General features: G+C 47.6%; 1 protein-coding gene across 9 annotated transcripts in view; it reads right to left on the bottom strand.

Moving 5' to 3' along the window:
• Positions 1-7,772: 7,772 nt before the first annotated feature.
• Positions 7,773-22,427, bottom strand: part of BCL11A (BCL11 transcription factor A) — a 77,290-nt gene continuing 62,635 nt past the window's right edge. For 2 of the 9 annotated variants that reach the window (XM_061364877.1, XM_061364874.1), the window contains exons 3-4: positions 20,095-21,974; positions 7,773-12,499 (exon numbers count right to left, since the gene is read on the bottom strand). In XM_061364877.1, coding sequence (XP_061220861.1) covers positions 12,398-12,499; positions 20,095-21,974 — 1,982 coding nt within the window. In that variant the 3' untranslated portion in view covers positions 7,773-12,397. Of the gene's footprint in view, positions 12,500-16,251; positions 21,975-22,427 lie in introns of those variants that run through there. The other 7 variants (XM_061364878.1, XM_061364875.1, XM_061364880.1 and 4 more) reach the window with 4 other exon arrangements.

The raw sequence follows: 22,427 nt of genomic DNA, 5'->3' as shown, positions 1-22,427 counted from the left end.
CTCCCCTTGCTTGGCTCATGGGTTCCTCCCCACACCCATCCACAGCCCATGGATCCCGTACATAATTATATATTAACTAAACATCCTCACTTCTTCTAAGAAAGAAAATATACAACATACATATGCTTTAATCTGAGCTTAAAGGGATTCAGGGCCCGGGACTCTGAAATTGAAGGAGGTATTTATGTATTTGCTAAACTAAAACTCCCTGGCCTTTTAGCGACCATGTAAAGAGAGCGGGGTAAAAGGGCGGAATGAAAAGGCATGCTGAGGAAAAGTTATTCATTTTCCATTGGGCTCATGTGTGTGCCAAATTATCCCTTAATGTAAATTCTCCTGCAATTTTACTTAAACAATATTGGTAACCACAGCTCAGCACTGCTCCTCTCCCCTAGGTTTGGCAGGGGCTGGTTTAGAGAGGCCGGTGGTTAACCATCACGGGATGAACATCCACAGGGCAGAGCTAAAATACCCCGGTAATTAACTATGGGTTAATCATATTTACCCCAGCTCTGTTGTTCCAAGATTCTTAGACAAAGGCTAAATTCAAGAAAACTTAAAAAGAAACAGATCTTCAGAGCTGATTTATTAGTAATGCAATTAGGATGAGAGAGAGAATCTAATTACCAAGTACTCTCACTTCTCCCCGCTCCCCTCCAAGCTTATTTAAAGAGGAACCTCTCAGTGCAATAGCTACTTTCTGGTTTACTTTACTTCTTGGCATGGCAGTTGGTGAAGCAGCTTCAGTGTTTTCTCAGCTGCATTTTTATGTCAATAGCAAGAATGGGATGAAACGGTTCGGACATGTCAAAGGAGGGGAAAAAAATAACAGTGATTGAGGCACTAACGTGAAAAACACCCCCAAAAACATTTCAGAGGAGCTAAAAATGCACCTGAGGCTGAAATGTGATTGAGGAGAGGCCAGAAGAACAGGTCATGCATGTGGCTGTCCCTCCGCTTCCCAGAAGCGCACGTAGGAAAGCACTGATGGAGTGCCAGGACGGTTTGCCCTCGGGTCTATCCCATGCACATACATAATTACCATGGGAACCAGTGGCATAAAACCTTGCATTTAGCCCACACAAGGTCTGTAATCTGCAGCAGACGGGGTACCAGAAATGCAGCCGGGCTTGGCTCTGGGTGGGCAATAGCCAGGCTATAAGCCCCGCATTGACAGAGCTGGAGCTGCAGTGATTAATGCACATTAAATAGTAATAGTTACATGAATGCAAAGCATCTCTCACATGCAAGTGGCTGCTCAGCTGTAGATCCTCACAGACACCCCAAACTCCCACAGCAAGGACCTCAACCAGCACAAGAGCATGTCCATCCATTGCAAAACCTCTTGCAATTCAGAGCTGTACAGTGTGTGCATCTTTAATTACTGCTTATTGTTTATCTCTCCATGAGCCTTAGAGCTCTGAGTCTTGAAAGGCTTAGATGTGTGTTACAATGATATGTGACAGCTTCGTTGCTCTCATTCTGTTACTTCTATTATTCCAAGTTTGGCAATATACGTAAGTGTGAGGCAATTCCCATCACTAATGCACCTATGAGGAGGGAAGGGATGGGGGTGCATTGGTGGCCCCAAATGAGAGTGAAGGAACTGACCTCTTTGGAGATGGGGAGAAGGGAAGATGCTGAGCAGAGCTACAGGATAGGATGCAGGCAACTGCTGAATGTACATCTCCAGCAGCCCAAACCCTTCCTCGCTTATCTGCTGGGTGAAGGCAGAGCCTGACACTGCTTGCAGTGAGGAGAAAGGAAAAAACAACAACAACATGCAAAAAAGACACTTTAAAAGCACTCCCACAGCCCTTTGCCAATCCATCTAAATCCTGACCTGGAAGGAAACACCCCACCTTGTCCCAGGCTCTTGTGAGTCATGCCGAAACCTGCCAACAATGCAGGCAGAAGGGCCCCGGCATCGGGACTCCTGGTGGAGGGAACGGCATGTCCAAGCCAGGGCTATCAGCAAAGATCATGCCTTTCCTGGCTGCATCTCTCTGTGTGGCGAGGATTCACCTCCACCTTCTCAATGCAGTGCAGAACCCATCAAAATCAGAAAGATCATTAAAATAAATCCTGTGGTGTTAAGTATTTCTATGAGTCCCACTGAGTTTTGCTGCTGATCACTGCTCTTTCTCACTCCTTTAATCAGAGCAGGTATAAAAATCAGACCTTGCATCATGCTCATGGGAATATGTAAGGGAGGTTTGAAGAGAAGCACCTCTGCAAAGACATCTGGCCCCAGGCAGGGCCATGCTCTTCCATAGAAAACCTGTGCCCAGAAACATCATTGCTGTGGATGGTGGATGGATGTGCCTAGAAGCCCTGGGCCATCCAACCCACTGTGGTTGGTGCACCACAGGGAAGGAGCACCCATGACCAGGTACAGGCCAGCTGCTTGTAAATCAATAATTCTCTGTTTCTTAAGTTATTATCCCAAAACACTTCAAGCACACATAGAATCACAGAATGGTTTGTGTTGGAAGAGACATTAAGACCATATAGTTCCAACCCCCTGCCATAGCAAGGGCACACCAGCTTCATTCATCCCTGTAGCAGCTCCCAAGGAGCCACCATCAAGCCAGACACAGATCCATCTCTGGAGTGGTGGTGAACCAGATATCAGGCATCACTGTCCTGGAGCAAACGCTCCCTACAGCCCTTCCAGAGCATCCTCACTGATGGACCAGCCAAGCTCCTCACTATCCAGCCCTATGCTAGTGCTGATCCTGAAGCTTTTCTAGGTTTTGGTGGTGCAAACGTCAGCTTGCAATGGGTGTGTGTGGGAGACAAATACATCACTTGCTCCCAAGATCTGAAGAATTTCTGGGGTTAAAGGTGGAGGCTGGATTTAGGGCACCACATTCCCAACCTCTGCAACCCAGGCACAAAGGGAGGCTGGGGTTTTGACTGGGGGTTTTGGTTTGGTTGGGTTCTTTTGTTTGGGTTTCTTTCAAGCAAGGTGCTGCATGATATTAAACCCTATTCCCAAACACCACCAGAGCCACACATGGGCACAGACCTGCATTTAACCTCCCAGGGAGCTTTTACAGTCACTTTCATAACTCACTTACCATCAGGCTTTTGCTTTGCCGATGCATCACCCCTCATCGGCTACAGGAGAGCGAATCTGGCCTGGGATGCAGAAACACGTTTGTCACTTCCTACGCCATAATTGCAAACCACAGGGAAGAACATCCTTCCTCATTTCGGGGCTAAAAAGCTACAAAACCACAACCGCCTTAGCAATGGCGATAGCAGGGAGCAGGAGGATATCCCCTGTGCAGATGTTCACCCTGCCACCCGCACCGTGGTTTTGCACAGAGGAGCTGGGGCACCCGATAAAGCATTGGGGTCAGAAGGATTTACGAGGCTCCTATTCCTAAATCGAGGGGAGGGGGAGGCTTAGGGGCTGGGAACTGGTGTGGAAGGCACCGGCAGTGAGAGGTTATCACCAGGGTTCAGCTATGAGCTGTGCATCATCCTGATATTTACTCTCCACCTTCCCACAAAGTTCACTTCATGAATGAGGAGTGAAATTCCCCCTTGTCTCTGCAGCTGGGTGATTTTTGGCTGTGTGCATCATGCTCTGGGTGCTCCTACGTGGATTCAGGAGGGGAAAACCACTCATTTTCTTAGTTATGAATACCACATCCCTGGCAGTGATCAAGGCCAGATTGGACGGGGCTTGGAGCAACCTGATCTAGTAGAAGGTGTCCCTGCCCATAGCAGGGGGCTGGACCTGGATGGTCTTCAGGTCCTTTCCAACCCTGATCGCTCTATGATTCTATATCTACAAGATATCCTGTATCTTACCTTGGTATGGCCCACTCTATCTAAAAAACACTTGTTTTGTTTGATTTTTGGGGTGTTTCTTTTTGTTTTAATAGGTGTTTAATACTATGTACAACAAGTATTGAGCCCCCTTCAGCACTGCCTGGCCAGCACAGCCCCCCCCCACCAGGGATCAGCTGAACGACAGCCCCATAAATACTTCCAGCCTAACTAACCTATGGCCCCATACAGCTGCCTAGCCGGTCCACTAACCCTGTTACCTGCTGAATTTATGAGTCTTAAACAAGATAAAAAGAAGGGAATACTGGATTTATTTTCTTTCTAAAAAGAAAACTCAAAGCAAGGAGTCTATATTTCTAAGGGTTCAGCCAGCCCAGACCCTGACAGCAGCCACTACCTACCACTATTTTATGGTCTTTGCTGCCTGTATCAGTGCAGCTTTAAAAAGCAGCAATATTCCCTGTAAACAGTAGTTTGGGAGGGGAAAAAACCTAAGTATTCAATTGGCAGAAAGGAACAGGGAGGCAGCCTTGGGATGAGAAACAGGTTTCAATGCACAGCTCAGACCCGCACAGCCATTGTGGTCCAGCTGGAGACTGGGGTTTTCCCCAGCCGATTTTCCCAGCCTTTGGAAAACCCTGTTATTTCATGCCCCAAACCCCAAGCAGCAGCTGCAGTGTGGGAATGGTGCCCAACCCAAAAGTCCGGCTGCAGCCCCCATCCCAGTTTTCATCTCCATAGTTGGAGAGATGCTCTACAGCTCCTCCAAACAAATAAAACCACCTAATCCCCGGGCTTCAAACAAACATATTAACCTGTTCTCCCTATTTTAGTCAACCCTTGACCTCGTGTGTTATATAGGAAAGCTGTATAATGCCTGCCTGAAAAACAACCTTTCAGGGCAGGGGTTTGTTTTATCTTCCACATTTAAAAGACAATCCCAGCCTCCCATTGATGGCTCCAGCACAGGCAGCTGAACCAGGCCTTTTATCTTTAAGGATGTGAATTAAGGGTACCACCTTTTCTTTGCTGTTTTGAACAAGTCTTGGCCTTCAAACCCTAAAGCTGGATGGAAAGTGGACTGAACACTGAGGGTCTCTCCGTTTTATCCCAACTGCCCCCACCTTGCTTGCCATGTCCTGCTCACGGCTCCAGACTTTAACCTCCAGCATCTCATGGTGAAGGCAAAGGCAGTGACTATGCCATCTTCTGACTTCAGAGGGAGGGGTAAACTATAAAGTAAGTTTGAAAGGCTCTGGGAAACAAGAAATGGCCAGGAGAGAAACAAACTTGGAAGATACAGTGAAGCCTCCAATCACTCCCAGTGTGACTTGGTGCCTTGAGAAAAACACCGTTCTGGTCCCTTCAGCAGCCTGTGTGTTGTCTATAACCCATAACCAACACCACTGTGGGTATCACAGCAGTCCAGCAGCCCCCAGAAGGAGATGCAACACCAAGGGCAGGGAGCAGGTTGCCAAGAAAGTCAAAAGTACTTCTTCTTGACACACAGGGCATCAGTGTCAGCACTGAGATACCGACCAAAGATGCAGGAGGACCCAGCTAGCCACACTGGAGATTAAATACTTCAATCCTATGGCAGGTTCTGACCCCAATTATACCTTTAGAAACCCACCATGATGCTGCTGGCTTTAACTATGGTCCCCATCTGAATCCAGTGTGAAAACATGCTCTCCAACCCACGATAAGCACCATGATAAGCTGCTTCTTCTACCACGCACACCACTACTCAGCATCCTCAACTCTGCCTTCAGCAGCTTCTTCATGGCCTGACTTACTTTCTTCTTGGGTTTCTTTAAGTACACAGCACAAAAAACCACACACAGGCCAACTTCAGAGATATTCCCACTAGAAAAATTAAATACTCATAATGCTTTCTTAAAGTGAATTGGGTCCCTTAATTTGCATCTTATAATAAGGATGTTATCATACTGGTTTATGGCTCAGCTCTTTAGTTTCTATCTCTCAGGGGCTAGATTTCCCCTCATGAGTTCAATAGATGTCTGTGAACTAATGTAATTTTTTAAAAGGCTTTTCTCCTGTATTAACATTACAACCTCTATGAGTTAAAGGTTTTACTTGCCCAAGTGCAGGGCGTGTTGGTGTTTGAGAGCCAGGCACCGTCCTTGCCAGCGTGGCTACAGAGGATGCTGCAACCTGGGGTTAATCCTGGGCAGCGGGTGGAAGACTTCCTCACCTCCTCACACCAAGCCGAGCTCTCCAGCGTCCTCCAGCTCTTACATTCAGCTTAATTATAAAACATTGTCACTCGAATATTAAAATAATGTTTAATACACAGAAGGGAATAAGCCAGCCCGGAAAAATGCATAATTTCCTCATGCCTGCCCTGCTACTCGCATGCAATGAGCTCTGTTCTTTCTCATCCTTTCTCCTGACTGCCTCTTACAGGAATACACTTCCAAGAGCCTTTTAAAAGCATTTAAATCCAGGGAGGCTTTCCCCATCTCCACACTTCCCCATGGTGCCCATCCTCAGGAGGCAGAGCAGGGCTGGGGTGGGATTCATCCTCTTGTCCCCTTCCAGCCCTGCATCCATACGGCAGCACCAGGGTCTCCGGGAGAGGAAAGCAGCAACAACTTGACTTAAATCCCAGAGGACGTTTTTAAACTTGCCCAAATTAGGGCCCAGGGGCGGATGCTCAGTGTTTCAAAACAGCCAGTCTCCGAGGTGCTCAAACACGCCACGGGTAGGAGCGATGTCGAAAATGCCAGCCCCTGCTTTAACATACCCTGGGATCATTCGTCACCTCCACACCTTATTTTATATTGCCAGGCTCTACTTTAAATAAGCTGGGCTCTTTTTTCCCCTCCCCTTTAATCACTACAGCTGCAGAAGGTGCCGTCTCTTCAGCAGGGAGAGAGGAAAGGAAAATAGAGAGGAAACCAGTTGAAAGGGGGATTTAGGAAGCAAAAAAAGCCAACAGAAGCAGCCAGGTGCAAAGCAGCTCCCAAAGGGATGTTGCTTCCCCAAAGCATCCAAATGGAAAAGCTGAACCCCGGGGGAACATGCCAAGGAAAAGGTCAGTTGGAAGGAGAATAGAAAAAAGTTTATACATAGAGGAATCAGGGGTGTTTGAGGGGAGCAGTGCAGGCACAGCCCATGCTGCCTACCAACAGGGGCTTTTCCAGAGATAAGCCATGGGATCAGGGCTGCCAGAGGGCAACCTCAGCCATAGGGAAGGGGGACCAAAGCCTCACAGCCACCGGGTTCTGCTCTACGGGGAGGTCATGGAAATGACAGACACATAGAGAAGAAAACACAGGTTTATTTAGGGCTCCGTGCTCTACTCCCAAAACGTCCCAGGTTTGCAAGGGCACAGCTATTTAAAGAGCAATGTGGCATCCCCATAGGCACTACAGGCTCTGCTATAGATGCTCAAGAAGCAAATTCACAGCCCCGCTTTCTGCTGCATGCAGGTGTGATGTGCAGGAGGCCCTTGGCCACCAGCACCTTCACCCAACCTCTAGTGATGGATGGGGTACAGACCCAGAGAAACCCCACGGAAAGGGTTAAGCAGCCTGTGGATGCTCTTCCCATGCGCTTACCACATGGAGCAGCTTTGCTCACAACTGGGAAGCATTAAAGGTTTAGCATGGGCTGGTGCAGGTGGTACAGCTTTTGGCTGCAGGCTCTTTGATGCATTCGTCTGGACAAGCTCTGGGGATCTTCTGCCAACCCATAGGGACAAGCTGGAGAGAGGCCACCTCTTGCCAAGGGGCCCCTGTCTCTGGGGCCAGCCCCTCATCAGCTCCATGGGGTTGGGCAGGGGTCTTACTGCTCCATCTAGACCTTCTCCTTGAGGAAAAACCCATCTTGCCTGAGTATTTGAGGCAGTTAAGCTTAGGAACAGCCATGCTGGGGAAAGAGGGAAAGCCCCAAATATTGCCATTTTCATGCCATTTAAATTAAGATGTTGTAAAACGTGAAAATAACTTGAAAGGCAGTAGCCCTGTTTTATTAATAGCAAGTATTTATTAGCCTCCTTGATTTACAGTATGTTTCTGAAAGTCATCAGTCCATCACATTCTTCAGCACGGGGGCTGAGTTGTTTTGCTTGGTCAACACAATATGGAATATAGATCTGAATATGAGAAGCCAAATACAACCTTCATTTTGCATGCACATATCCCACCAACGGGAGGCCCGTAAATGAATCCTGTATAGCCCTTAGACACATGCATTTGCAGACATTTGGGGAGGAGGTGGGAGCTTCTATACATCACCACTGGAAACCCAGAGGGCCATGGAAATTGCCAGAGAAGAGCCATCAGAGCTAGAGCAACCTCAGAAAGCATCACAGCACGCACACCCCAGCCACCAAATAAGGTGGAAACCCACCTTGTGATCTTGCTATTGGGCTTTGACATGAAAAGCCATGTGTCCACCCATCCATCTCACCGCAGTACTTGATGCTCACATAGCAGAGACCTCCATCTGCCCGCTGCCATCCCAGCTTTGATTTCTCCTTTCCCCTCCTTGTCCATCTGTCTTGTCTGCACCACTTCTTGCCCATCACCACGGCACATGGGCGCCTGCCCACTGGAACCGCAGCCGAGCCGGCATTCCCCAGGGATCACATCGTGCTCATTATGGGAGGCCAGACGAAATTAAATTGGGGCCCACTGGTTCTGCCATCTGAACTTCATCACTGCTAAAGACGCAATAAAAGTAATAGCAACAATGAACAAGCCTCTACCAGATGTGTAACTCTATCCAGTGAGATTAAGGAATAAGGGCCATATTTTGGGTTTGGGAGCCTTTTTTGGTGTGTTCCTCCCTTCCCAAGCTCCATCTTTCCTTGGGAATAATTATTAGGACCTCTGTGGAAGATGAATGTTAAGAGGGTGACTTCTAGGGGGAGAGGAGTTTCAGGGGGTACTGGGATGGAGGGGCAACAAGGTTTTATAGACTTGAAGCATACAACTGATGATGCCTAATAACACATGAAATGGTTAAATTGTGGGGGGGAGCAGAGACTAAAAAAAGCAGCAAAGAGGCACCACTCTCATTCAGGGGGGTTGTTCAGATTGCTCCTCAACAGTAATTTATATTTGGATCACGTGAAATATCACAGCAGAGCAGAGAGCCCTGAGAAGGCAGCTATGTTTAGCAGATCCTCCACCTCACCACCAAATACCTGCAGGTAAATCTGACCCCTGGGTTTCACCAGCACCCGGGCAGCTCAAACACACTCAGCAATAGAAGAAATAGATGCAAACCAAAAGTGCAGGGCAAACAGTAGAGTTGGTAAAAAAACCTCAGATAAGCCCAAGAAGGATGGTGATTCCCTCTGCCTTCCCCTAGCATTCAGTCACATTGCTGCCCACCAACACCATGATGCCCCTGAGCCCGATGCTGCTACTGGTACCCAACACAAAGTAGGGGGTACCACTGGGACCCAAGACAAAGCTTGGGTTGAAATGAAGCACAGAGGGTTGGGAATGTTGCTTAAAATCTCATTCGTAAGTTTTTAGATCTGTTCTCAGATCCCTTCTCAAAAGGCATTTCTCAACTCGCAAAAGCCCAAGGCCCAAATACATCATGAATCTGAAATACATCTTATTTTAAAAGCAAAACTTTAAGTTAAACTTCACAAAAGACTTGGCCTTTGCTGCATTTTAGGGTCATGAAAGTGTGCTTAGAAAGAAAATACAGCACAGTCAAATCGCCTTCAAGTTTGAAAGCAGCTTTGTCAACCCAAAAGAAAAACCAAAGCTAAGCCAGCTAATTCCCAGGTATCTTGTTCATCTCAGCCCCTGATCTGGGAAAGAAAGAGTTTTTCTTTTGTTTATTAAAAACTCCAAACTTTAGGAGGTTTGCTTTCTTTTTAAAGACCAAACATAGTTCACTTTTTTACTCCAACTTGCAGGCTGATCCATTGGGAATACGCTAAAACACAAAATCCCTAGGAATACTGCCCCTCTTGCACCAAAACTGCAGCAGCCAGACCAAAGAATCCTGATGACACCCCCAGTGAAAGCACACAGCATCCCAGGTTGCAGAAAGCAGTGGAAACCCTCATAGCTCCATCCAAACCTTATTCTGGGGCTGCCCTGTTGCTTTGCAGACCCTGGAGCTTGTGGGTAAGAGGGAATAGGAGCCCCCAGCACTTACAAAGGGGTCACAGCACTCATTACGTGTATTCGCAACTTTAAGGCAACACAAATCCTGCAGCTATTTTAAAGTCTTAAGATTTGGGGAGTTAACACCTTTATTAAATGAAAATCATACATTTTAAGGACTATCTCACTTTACCTTTAACACCTCAGGAAAGGACAAGTGAAACTTTCCTCCCCTCTCTGTTCTTGCACTTAGCTGTTACTGCATCCTTATCTTCTGCTTTTCCAGAGAGAAACACCTTCCTTGCACTGGTTGCTGGAGGAGAGATGGGCCACAGCCAGAGAAAGCAGAGCACAACACACTCATTCCACCAGGCAGAGCATCAAGAGCACAACCAACTACCCCAGAAGCCATGCATGAACTGAGCTTTGCCCATGCTCAGACAAAATAAGGCCAAACCCCCTAAACCTGACCAGCACGCTAAAAAACCCTTGTAAAGCAGCTTCCCAGCTGCCCTTCATTACAAGCACTACAGGCCTGCTGTAGATAGGTACCAGGTGATCCCTGGCTTGCAATGTAGAGAAAGCAGAGCAGCCCCCTTTGCAATTAATAACTCCGTTAGCCCTGATCTGATGCAGCTGCCTGATGCAGATACCCCCGGGCAGGAGCTGGGATGCCAGCAGCTAATGGGAGCTGCTAACTCCTTACTGATGGTGTGTTTGCGATCAATAGGATCCTTAATGCAATAGGATTCACCCTTCCAAGGCTCAAAACACCCCTTGTAAGCACACACAAAGGTGATAGCATAGGCTGGAATAGGAAGAACCTTTATAGAAACATCTCTGAATGGTAAAAAAAGTTTAGGGTGTGTAAAGATTTTGGACCTCAAAGACCAAATTGCCCTAAGAGAAGCAGCAATAGCTCCCTTTGGGTCAAGCCAGGAGCCCAGGGAGATGGTGCATAGGCAGGACTTGACCCTACAGCTGTATGTAGAGGTTGTTCTGCTGCTCATCATGGCCCCTGGCCAAGTGTAAGGTACCAAAGTGTCTGTGCTTGTGCTATTGCCCAGGCAACATGAGAACCACAGCCTGGGGTTTTGAAAAACAAAAGAGCAACCACCACCCATTGCAAAGGCAACATCATATTCCCTATGGCTGTTTCACCAGGAGACAGTCATCCTGACTGGGCATCTTGCTTGGATTTCAAGAAAGGAGATGAATGAAACCAGAAGTGAGATTGAAGCTAACACACAAAGCACATAAATCAGCCAGCCCCTCCTGTCCCATGCCTCAGCTCCATCCCACATCCCAACCAGTGACTCCGCTTGCTACCCAGCTGGTTTCTTTCACCAAATAAGGTCCATTCCCACTCGCCGGCACAGGCACGAGTAGCTACAGCCTATAAATCCCACCGGAGACAGCACACAAAGCACACACTTAACCCATCTTCTGTGCAGCAAAGCGCTTGGGCCCCGGACCAGCAAACTCCTTGGGTGGATGCTCAGCTCCGAGCAAGGGATGAGTGCCATTGGCAAGCGGGAAAGCTGTGCAAGGGCTGGAACACTCAGTGGGAGACATGGGGATGACAACCTGATGGCAGCTGCCCCTGGTACCCCAGCTCTGCATCCCTTGGCACTGACAGCATCTTCCCACCAGTTTGGCCTCACTACTCCTTGCACAGACACTAAGGGATGTTATAGATCCCACCAGCCCCAAAAGTACACAGTTTAACAGCAGGAATGGAACACGACAGCCAGCATTCATCAAGAGGAGGTGGGAGATGGAGGAGAGCTGGGAGACCCCCAACTTCAGCATCACCAAACACCACAACTTGGGGTGACACAGCCCAACGCCTGATGTAGCTCTGTGGAACACGTCTGCCCACCGGAGCCCCAGACACCAGCCCCAGCTTTCTCTCTGTAAACTCAGCACTTGGTTTTCGCAGCCGATAACGCAATACAAAGTCATACCAGCCGCCTGGCCCTTGTTAGCATTAAAAATTAAAGACAGAGCAAACAAAACCTAAAGCTCCAACATTTATTATGGCAATTTCCCACCCACCCACAGACCTGCACTGGGGGTTGCTTTATTTTTAATGCATCACATCAGACGTGCCTTCCAAGACACAGCACAGCACGGAGATAACCAAGAGGCCAGGTTGTCCAACGAGAGCAAGACAGTCTTTTCCATGGGGAAAGGAGCCGGTTGAAGCCATCAGTAAGCCCTTGACCTTGGTGGGTGGGTTTGCTTTTTTGTTTTGATTTTAGAAAATAACGAAAGAAACAAAGAAATAACCCAAAAACCCCCAAACCAACCCCAAAGAAGTGTCATACTCTATTACAAAATATAAATACGATAGTCTTGCAGGCAGGAGGAGCCCGGGGAGCGCTGCCTTCGGACGGGGACTTCCAAGGCTCTCCCGTAGGGATGCGGTGAGCCAGCAGGACAGAGGCCACCTCCGGATGCTGAGATGCCGCCGGCCGCTCGCCCCAGCTTCACCTCCTTTCAGAACTTAAGTGCTCTTGGAGTTCCATCCGAAAACTGCCAGACATCTGGGGCTCCCTGGGTGCTGCGCCAGCCGGGGGGGTACGCCGAACCTACAGAGAGCATGGGGACAGAGGAGAGAAAGGTGTGACATGGCCCTCGGTGAGAGGCATTCGCTTTATTTTACTTCTTTGGTTTTGGTCTGGTTTGGTTGTTTAACAACTAGGACACCCAGCTGTGGCAAAGGGGCACGGCAGGACAGAGCCCTTCCTCCTCTCAGGCCACACTCTCGCATCCAGCATCGCTCGGCACCATGCAGGAACCAGAGGGATCACTCAAGGAGAAAAACCTCTGGGCTCTACTGAGATACCTGGGCTGTGCCAGGAGCTCTGCTTGGGCAAGGACTGAGCCAGCCTGTCTGCAAATTGCCTCCTATTCTTTCCCAAAAGCTCCAGGGTTTCCCACAACACCCACAGTCCATCCAGGTGCCAAAGACCCTCTTAAAGCCGTTGGTACTGTTAATACACCACACGGCGGGTGGTTCATGGGGGACCTTCCCCAACTGTCTGCATGTTGGATATTGCACAACATGTAAAGCAATGTGCACGCTACAGCTGCAAAGCTCAAGCTGTAAAGTCCCAACCTGCACCCAGCGAAGCCTGCAGGCAACTCCAGCAGCATGGAATGGGGCGCTGGGACAGCAGATGTCCCCAGCTCTGCTCTCATGGAGAATGAGAGCCTCTGCAAGTCCCTGCTCAAAGCCCATCACCAAGCACTGCACTACCCCAGACAGCAGGCTAAGGGCTGCAGCAGAGGTGACGAGGCCAGCATATCATCAGCACACCCTCAAAATCCACCTCTGCATCCTGACCAGGGAATCAGCTTGTATGGGAATTGGTTCATTAACACTAGAGCGGTTGAGGGGCTACAAGAGACTTGTATTAAGACTATTGAGACTAAACAAGCAGCTCCTAGGCCAGACCTTCACCAGGTATAAACTGGAATGAGTGTCTCCTCTGAAGTCAATAGCATGTGCCCAGTTCCCACCCCAGGGAGGGTTTGCTGCTGCTGCTGCCTGCGCCCAACACGTTTCACGCTGACATAAAAGCTGGATGAGACTTGCAAGGGAGCCAAGAGCACCAGGGCCACCCCGGCCACAAGCAGTACCAGCACACCACCACTGCAAACCATACATCCCATCAAGGGGCATGAAATCCAGAGGGACCCTGAGCCTCCTGCCCCATGCCTGGATCTCTGTAGCCTAGTGAACCCAGCAGCTGAGGAGCAGCAGCTCTCCAGTGACTGGCAAAGAGCCCTCCAGGCAGTATCACTCTCCTGATCAATACTACAATTTGCCCATGCATCCACCAAAAGTGGGTTTCAACCTTGACAGGAGAGGGAAAAGAGAGCGAGGGAGCTAAAAGAGCAGCTGGTATCTCTTTTCTCTTTGGTACAACCTCTGCACTTAGATAAACCCCGAAACTGTATCTCGTCAGATACGCCAAAGCCTCCTGAATGTCAAGCAAAGACATGGTATCACTTATTCCTGTATTTATCTCAGCCCTTGGAAACGTAATAAATACAAAACATCTGTAGTCTAAATTCTGTATACTGGTTCAGTGCCTCCATTGCATTAATCATTCGATTTGCAGGAGATTAAATACTAACAGCAAAGGGGACTGTGCCATAACAACACATTCCTCCTCAAAAGCGGATGGGGTTGGAGGTTTTAACACTAGAGACACTGCTACCCGAGTTACCACTCTCATTTAGAGACATCTTTGTGCACAGAAACAGGAAAGCTTCTAAGTGGGTCATACCAAAGCAGCTCAAGAGCCCATGATGGGGCTGATGGGGATACACGCCCCAACCCAACAAACTTCAATGGGTTTATCATGCCATTAACTCATCACCAGTGGCAGAAAAACATCATGGTAGTGAACTCTGCTTTGGTGTGGAGGTGACAGTGTGTTCTCATTCACAAGCTATGCTCTCAGTGGCCAGCCAATGCTCTGACAACTTCCACATCAGGAGCTGCTTCTCCTGAGCCTCCTCCAAACCACCCCAGCCCCATGCGTGGCCACAGAGTGACACAGCACCCAGAGGGCTCTTTTAGCTCTATGAAACCTGTAGAATTCAGCTCTCTGAAACCTGTAAATCAAATGCACCACTGCACAATACAGAGAAAGTAATGAATAGGTGTATGCTTTCCTCCTATTAAACCTCATAGCAGCACGTGGAGCCCAAATCTGCCTGGAGATGTCTGTATATATGATGACTTTATATGTAAAACATAGTTGTGGGGTTTTTATACTAAAACATAGTATAGAGAAAGGTAGTGGAATGAAGACCGCCATAGGATAGACATGGGATGCAGCACCCGTTTCAAAAGACAGCCCAGCTACACTCAACCCCAGGCAGACCAGCCAACAAGAGTACCCTAGACAACATCTCAACCATGGAGTGAACAACCAGCAATAAAAAAGGTTGAAAAGAGAGGGAAAAACTGGATTCTGAAAGGACATTTCATGGCATGGGATCAAAAGCTGTGCTGTTAAGGCAGCTGAAAAGCACTTTGTGCATCCCTGCATACACCAGCACTGTGGGGATGGTCACTGCATCCATCCCCTTCACCTCAAGCCCACCACACTGGGGATCTGCCTCCCCTACATTGTGCTAGGGGTCCCTCTGGCAGTGCCTGCATCTGCACTGGTCCAGCACAGCATCTGCTGGTACTGGCCTGGTGAAGGGCAGCACAGTTCAGGGCCGCTCCCGGTGTTTTCCCAGCCTGTCTGCATGCTCATCCCACTGTTTGGACAACATAACCTTCATTCCTCATATATGGGATTAAACCAGAGCTTTTTGCCTCTCTTAAAAAAAGGAGTATTTTTTCTTTAGATTATCTATTCCTGTGTTTTTTAAATCCCAAACTTCCCCTTCAAGAAGGCGCTGGGCAAAATACAGGCAACAAACGATGCCATCACGAGAAGACGACAGAACAACTGGGAGGTTTTACAGAAATCAAGGAAAAAAAGGTAAAAGGAAAAAAAATAAAAAGAAAAGTATTAAATCCATTACACTAGGAACAGCAAGAGACAATATCACAGCAGTACGTGCTTTAATAAAGTAAAGAGATGCTGCAACATGCAGTATTTGTCAAACTGACAACATACACAGACCCCTAAGGGAGGGATGAGGAGACCTGCACTGGAGCCCGGATTTTAGAGACAATGCACATGAAATGTCTCATAAACCTGCGATTCCCACCAAAAGAAAAAAGCCCATGGGAGAAAGAAGGGGAGCTCCCAGCTCCAGCCTCCAGCCGGGAATGGTGTCAGGAGCTTTGGGGTGCAATCCCGGAGCTGCGGTGTGTATCCCCCGCCCCGAGAGAAATCAGCTCCTGCCCATGCACCCATGTGTGCCAGTGCTGATTTCACCCCACAGCCCCAAAACCTTTAGGTTTGGGGATGGGGGAGTCCCGGGGGTTGGGGACATAGGGCTACTTTGTGCTCGCCTCTTCTGCCAAAGCGGGGAGGGAAATCCCTGCTGCAGAAGCCAAAGATGCCACCAGTTATCGGGTGGGGGGTCACAACTTAGCCCTCAACTAAGGGAGGCAAAACCCCCCCCAAAACTACATGTCCAGACTGCGAACGCTTCCCACTGAAAACTAACTTGTTATAGCCCAAAAATCCTCTTCCTCAGCACAAAGGGGGTTTATCTAAGGGCAAGCTGGGCAGCGGGCGCTCCTCGGGGCTCAGAGCGCGCACCCCAAAACACCCCTGCCCGGGGACCTTCTCCTAGAGCCTGCCGCTGGGAGCCACCTACAGCGTGTGTCAAATGAGGACACCAGAAGCTGACAACTGTGTACTTTAAGGTTTTTTTTTTATTTTTTCAATAAAGGGACAAAATGGGTGTATGAACAGGATAATGCAGACAACTGCCAAAAAAACACAGACAGTGGTTTTTCCAATAGAACTTAACAAAGACCAGAAACAAATACAATAAAAAGCCAGGTTGTAATGACCTTTGGTCATCCAAATAATAAAAAATAAAAAAAAAAAGAAAAAAAACAACAAAAAACCCCAAAATAACCAAATCCCCCCCCTCCAAAAAAAAGATAACCCCCAAAGAAAAATAAAAGATCAAATTAAGTGCCTCTGTTTTGAACAGAGCACGTAAGCAATAATAAATAGTGACTCCCATAGTAAAAGATAAAATTTCAAGTTACGACAAACAGCTTTCATTACAGGAATAGAAAAGGCCAATAACAAAATATTCTGCATTGCCATTTACAAAAAAGTATTGACTCAAGCGGGCTTTCTCTTTAATATGCTTTGCATATGAAATTCTTTCCAATCTAAATATAAAGCACCATTTAGTTTTTGGCAATGAAAAAAACTGCAAAACGGTTTTTTCTCCTTTTTTTTTTTTCTTTTCTTTTTTTTTTTCTTTTTTAATCTTTTTTTTTATTCTTTTTTTAAGCTTTTTTTTTCTTTCTTTCTTTCTTTTTACTGCATATGAAGTTAAGATGCTGGAATGTCGGGTGATAGAAGGAAAGGGACATAAAGCACACTACAGAACAAACCAACGTTATTAGCTTGCAGTACTGCATACAGTATGGCAGCAGGAAAAAAGAACGCAAAAAAGATATGTACACCCCTCTGTGACGGCCAGCAGCGTGACATCTCCACAGCATTCCCCCAAAGAGCCATCATATGGCCTCGGATCTGTACAATGTCACACTTTTCTTCTTTTTTTTTGTCTTTTTGTCTTTTTTTTTTTGTCTTTTTTTTTTTGAAACATACAAATAATTTGCACTATATTATCCTGCCAAATTAAAAAAATATACTGTGGCAGCCTGTGGTTTTTTGTTTTTTTTCCACTACCAAAAAAGGTACATCGATACCTTTTAAGAGAACAAGCAACAGTTAAAAATACAAGCTTCAATATAAATACTATAGTGCCTACACTAGATGAACATTTAATTCAAATACCATTCTAGAAATACAGAAAAAAGAGACCATAAATGTGTTTTTAGCATAGGAATCAACATGAGTGTGCATTTTCCTATATTTAAGTACTATATAATCTTAAACCTTTCCCCAATGCATGTTTTTCTTTATACAACCTGAAGAGCTGTGTATATCCAAGGCATAGAATTTCCACTACCAAAATGAAGAACAAGTCTTGTACACCACCAAGACGATGAACCCTAAAATACAGTTTCCCCCTAAACATAATGAAGTGTTGTGATTTTTTTTTTTCCTTTTTCTCCTTAAAAAAATTTTCTTAACATTTATATTTTAAAAAAGTTTTTTGTGGGGTTTTTTTTCATTTCTTTTTTTTTTTGTACAAAAAAAAAATAAAAATCCTTGCACTGTAGGAGCCAAAGCAATCATTCATTTTATGGGAGTGTAGAGTCTGTTTCCATTCACAGCGCTGTAATGTCGCGTCCGAGAAGATAAGCTCATTAGTCAAGTAAATGGCTGGCAAAGTTTTGTGTTTTTTATGGGTTTTCTTTTCTTTTATGCTCATCAATGAGATCATATTCGATTTTTTTACTGTTTTTTTTTTTGTGGGGTCTTTTTTTTTTCAGCATTCTTGCAACTTTTCCCTTAAAGTATAGACCTGTAAACTGGGAAAATTGTACAGTGCACTTAATTGTCCTATCTGAGCAGTCTTAATTTTATACTCAACCTCTGTACCTTCGATTAAAGAAAAGATACAGACATCACAGGCAGAGTCAAGTGCTATTTGAACACCAACCGGGGCGGGCGCTAGCTTAAGAATAAAACAAGGAATCCTTTTCCACATCAACACAAATAGCACACAGAATATGGGAGGGAGGGGAGAAAGAAAAAGGACAACTTTTAGGGAGCACAGACAGATACTGCTACTCTTTTGCTTATTATTTCTCTTTGTTTTAAATTCTCCATTACTTCTTCCGAGCATCACATTAAAGGCAAGTCTTAAAGAGTTCATAGTTAATCATCACTGTGTCGGTATTAGCTTATAACCTGTTCTAGTTTTAAATGGCAAACAGTACCACATTGTGCTAATAAATCACAATATTTTATTTTACTTCTTTTTGCTCCTCTATCCGTTACACTCGGTAAAATATTATTGCCAGTCTTATTTTTATTCTCTATACGGTACACACGAGGTCTTAAAAGTTTATAATTTGATTGTCAGCTTTGACAACCAAGTGGCTCCGGATTTATTTGCTTTTGGTGCCAGAATCAATAAAAGATATTATTAAAAGTAAATATCTTCATCAAACGGATTTCCTTACTTGTGTATTTAATGGCATTGAAGGGCCTCTGCGCGTTTCACATTCTATTTAATCATTGATGGGGAGGGGAAGACAAAAGTTTGGGGTTGGGGGGAGGAAAGGTCCTGTATCTTGTTTTAAGCTCTCTCCAGGAGCGAAGAGGGATTTTAGACTGGTACGATCAGTTCTGCTTTAAAAAATAATAATTATTATAATAATAATAATAAAAGGCGGGGGGAGAATGATGATTAACTAGGACTGAGCGGGTCATTTCTTTCTCTTCCTTAAAGTTTTCTCTTTCCTCTTCGTTCTTAGGTAGCTGGCGTTGTAAGAGCCACGAGACGGGGCTCGCACGCTCGGTGGGAGACGAGCTACGCGTGGAGGACGAGTAGAGAGGAGCCATCGGCATCGGCCGCGACAGATCCAAGGCACTCACATTATTTGTATGTGTGTGTGTGTGTATTATGCGTGTTTTAAAACCAAACACTAACAGAAATCTACCTCTTTCTGACTGATGGCAGTCGGTTACTTTCCAATTCAAGGCCTTTTTCCTTTTGTCTAATGGGTACACTCCAATCGGTGGGCTTATTCCTTTTTTAAGACAGCAAATCTAGCTAACTCAACGCTTCTTCGGTGCTATCGCTCCTGTCCGTAGAGGGTTACCCAAAGCGTGTTTTCCTTCGCACGTCACAAAACAAAACTGTACATGATATGTATTACAGGATGTATGCAGCATGGTCGGTTTTGTTTGCTCTTGGGTTTGGTTTTGTTTTGCTTTTTTTTTTTCCTTTTTTCCTCTTTTTTTTTTTTTTCTCTTTCTTTCTTTCTTTCTTTCTTTTCCCGAACGGAACTGGAAACAGCGACGTGTTTGCTCAGCAACTAATCAGGGACAATTTAAAAACAGCCATAACATACCATACATGCTGTCTAATCCAAAAAAAAAAAAAAATGAAAAGAAGAAGAAGAAAAAAGAAGAAACAAACCAAAACCAAAAAAAAAATACCAAAAACCCAAAACAAACCAAACCAAAAATAAGAAAATAAAAACAACCCCAACATACACAACATGTAAATTATTGCACAAGAGAAAGGCTCAAAGTTTGCGTCAAATGCAATAGTATTGCCCCGATACAGATCATGCATTCAAACGGTGAGAACAAAAAGAAAATAAACAGGGTGTGCTGGTGACAAGCACTTTCCAAATATCCTTAGCTTTCCATGATTTCCATCACAAGGGACTAGAAAAACCTCTACGGGGATGCGGGGAAGGGATGGGGGTGAATGGGGGGGGGGGGGGGTAACGAATATACCTCTATTCAGTTTTTATCTCGTTATTCAAGACTCGATCACTGTGCCATTTTTTCATGTGTTTCTCCAGGGTACTGTACACGCTAAAAGGCATCTTACAAATCTCGCATTTGTAAACGTCCTTTCCCACCTGCCCGTGTGTTTTCATGTGCCGGGTGAGCTTGCTACTCTGGGCGCAGGCGTAGTTGCAAAGCTCACACTTATACGGCCTCTCGCCCGTGTGGCTCCGTCTGTGGACGGTGAGATTACTACAGTTCTTGAAGACCTTCCCACAGTACTCACAAGTGTCGCTGCGTCTGCCCTCTTTTGAGCTGGGCCTCCCAGGGCCCGGGCCACTAATATGGGGGGTGCTCCCTCCGCTTCCCGTGCCGCTGCGGCCTGAGATCCCTCCGTCCAGCTCGCCCGGCGGCGTGGAGAAGCGCAGGCTGCCGTTCTCCGAGGAATGCTCGGAGGAGGAGGCGAAGGGCGATTGTCGGGAGTCGCCGAAGCTGAGGAAGGGGTCTTTCAGCTGCCGGGATGCAGCGTAGCCTGCCAGCCATTGGGAATAAACGTTCTCGGTGTTGGGCATGGCAGCGGCCGGCAGGTCGAACTCCTTCTCCAGCTTGATGCGTTTGGAGAAGGGGCTCAAGGAGCTGGGGCTACCCAGCAGCAGCTTTTTGGACAAGCCTCCCGAGGCGGATTCCCCCGGGGAGCAGCCCCGGCCGTTCACTGCCCCTTCGTCGATGCGGTCGGACTCGCCGGCCACCGAGTCTTCGTCGCAAGTGTCCCTGTGCACCTCGGGCTCGGGGAGGTGGCCCCGCTTGTGTTTCTCCCCCAGGACCTGGTGGAAGGCCTCGCTGAAGTGCTGCATGGAGCTCAAGACCATGCCCTGCATGACGTCCGGCATCGACCGACCCTCCTCGCCGGCCCGAGAGTTGTTCTCATGGTGGCGGGCTGCCTCCAAGCTCATCCCAAAGCCGTAGTCCGGCCGGTCGCTCTCGTTCAAGTCCTCCTCCTCTTCCTCCTCTTCCTCTTCCTCCTCCTCCTCCTCTTCCTCCTCTTCCTCATCCCCATTCTCAGGGATCATGTTGGGGTCGTTCTCGCTCTTGAACTTGGCTACCACAGACTTGAGGGCGCTGCTGGCGCTGCCCACCAGGTCGCTGGTGCCCGGCTCAGGGGAGCTGGCGGTGGAGAGCCCATCGTCCGACTTCACCGTCATAGGGGATGACTTGTGCATGTGGGTCTTCATGTGGCGCTTCAGCTTGCTGGCCTGCGTGCAGGCATGGTCGCAGAGGTTGCACTTGTAGGGCTTCTCCCCGGTGTGGCTCCGGCGGTGGACCACCAGGTTGCTCTGAAACTTGAAGGTCTTCCCGCAGAACTCGCAGGACTTGGACTTCATGGGCGGCTGGGAAGGAGGAGGAGCAGACTGCAGAGGAGGAAGGGGCGGCGTGGCCAGGAACGGGGGCTTGCTGCCGGGCTGGAAGGGCTGCAGCAACCTTTGCATAGGGCTGGGCCGGCTCGGGGACAAGGGTGGGCTGGAGGTGTTGCCGGCCAGCTCCCGCAGCCTCCGGGAGAAATCCATAGCGGGGGGCTCCATCGCCATGGGGTTCAGTCGCAGCACCCTGTCAAAGGCACTAGGGTGATGGGTGGCCAGAGCCATTTCTTCCGCACCCAGGCGCTCAATGCGATGCGGATCCAAATGGTGCCTCGGGGGAGGGCTAAAGAGGGGCGGTGTGGGTGGGAAGCGCCCTTCTCCCAGCCCCGACGCCTCCCTCGAGACCGAGCCGGGTATTCTGAGCAGGTTAAAAGGGTTATTGTCTGCAATGTGAATCCCGTGGAGAGGTGGCTGGGAAGGGCACTCTGCACCTAGTCCTGTTGGGATACCAACCCGTGGCGTCAGGGGGCTGCCGTGCTCGCTTTCTAGGTAGATCCGTAAGCCGTGCGTGTTCTGTGCGTGCTGCAAGAGGAACCAGGCGCTGTTGAAAGGCTGTTTACAAGTCGTACACGTGTAGCTGCTGGGCTCGTCTTTACCTGCAAAATAACACAACAAGCAGCGTCAATCTTCGGCCATGCACCGGCAGATGAGAGCCGTCTCCCTGCCTAAGCTGCTCTCCTTTGGGATGCTCAACTGGGAGCTGGGGAAGGGACATCCCAGCTTAGGCACAGGAAGGGGACAGGGGGACAGGAGGGGTGTGATGGGGAGGTACAAAACCCACCCCACCCCTTCCCACTGTCCCCAGCCCTGGGTTCAGAACTGAACCCCAGAGGGTAACTCCAGCAAAACAAGATATAAATAATACGAGACGACAACGTCAATGGATGCCAGAGGCTGCTAATATTTAAACTGAAATAAATAAGACAGATAAATAAATATAAATCTTCTAAAAAGCACTCCAGAAAACCACGCACATCAGTTCAAAGCAGCAACGCAAAGCATCCCAACTGCTGGCAAGCTGGGCATCACCGCATCAGCCTCCTGCTTAT

This window comes from Neopsephotus bourkii, unplaced genomic scaffold, assembly GCF_033783945.1.
Source record: "Neopsephotus bourkii isolate Nb327-2 ecotype Australia unplaced genomic scaffold, CSIRO-AGI_Nbou_v1 NB_1250, whole genome shotgun sequence".
Lineage (NCBI taxonomy): Eukaryota > Metazoa > Chordata > Aves > Psittaciformes > Psittacidae > Neopsephotus > Neopsephotus bourkii.
Note: the sequence above shows the minus strand (reverse complement) of the source record. Positions and strands in the feature narration are given on the sequence as shown.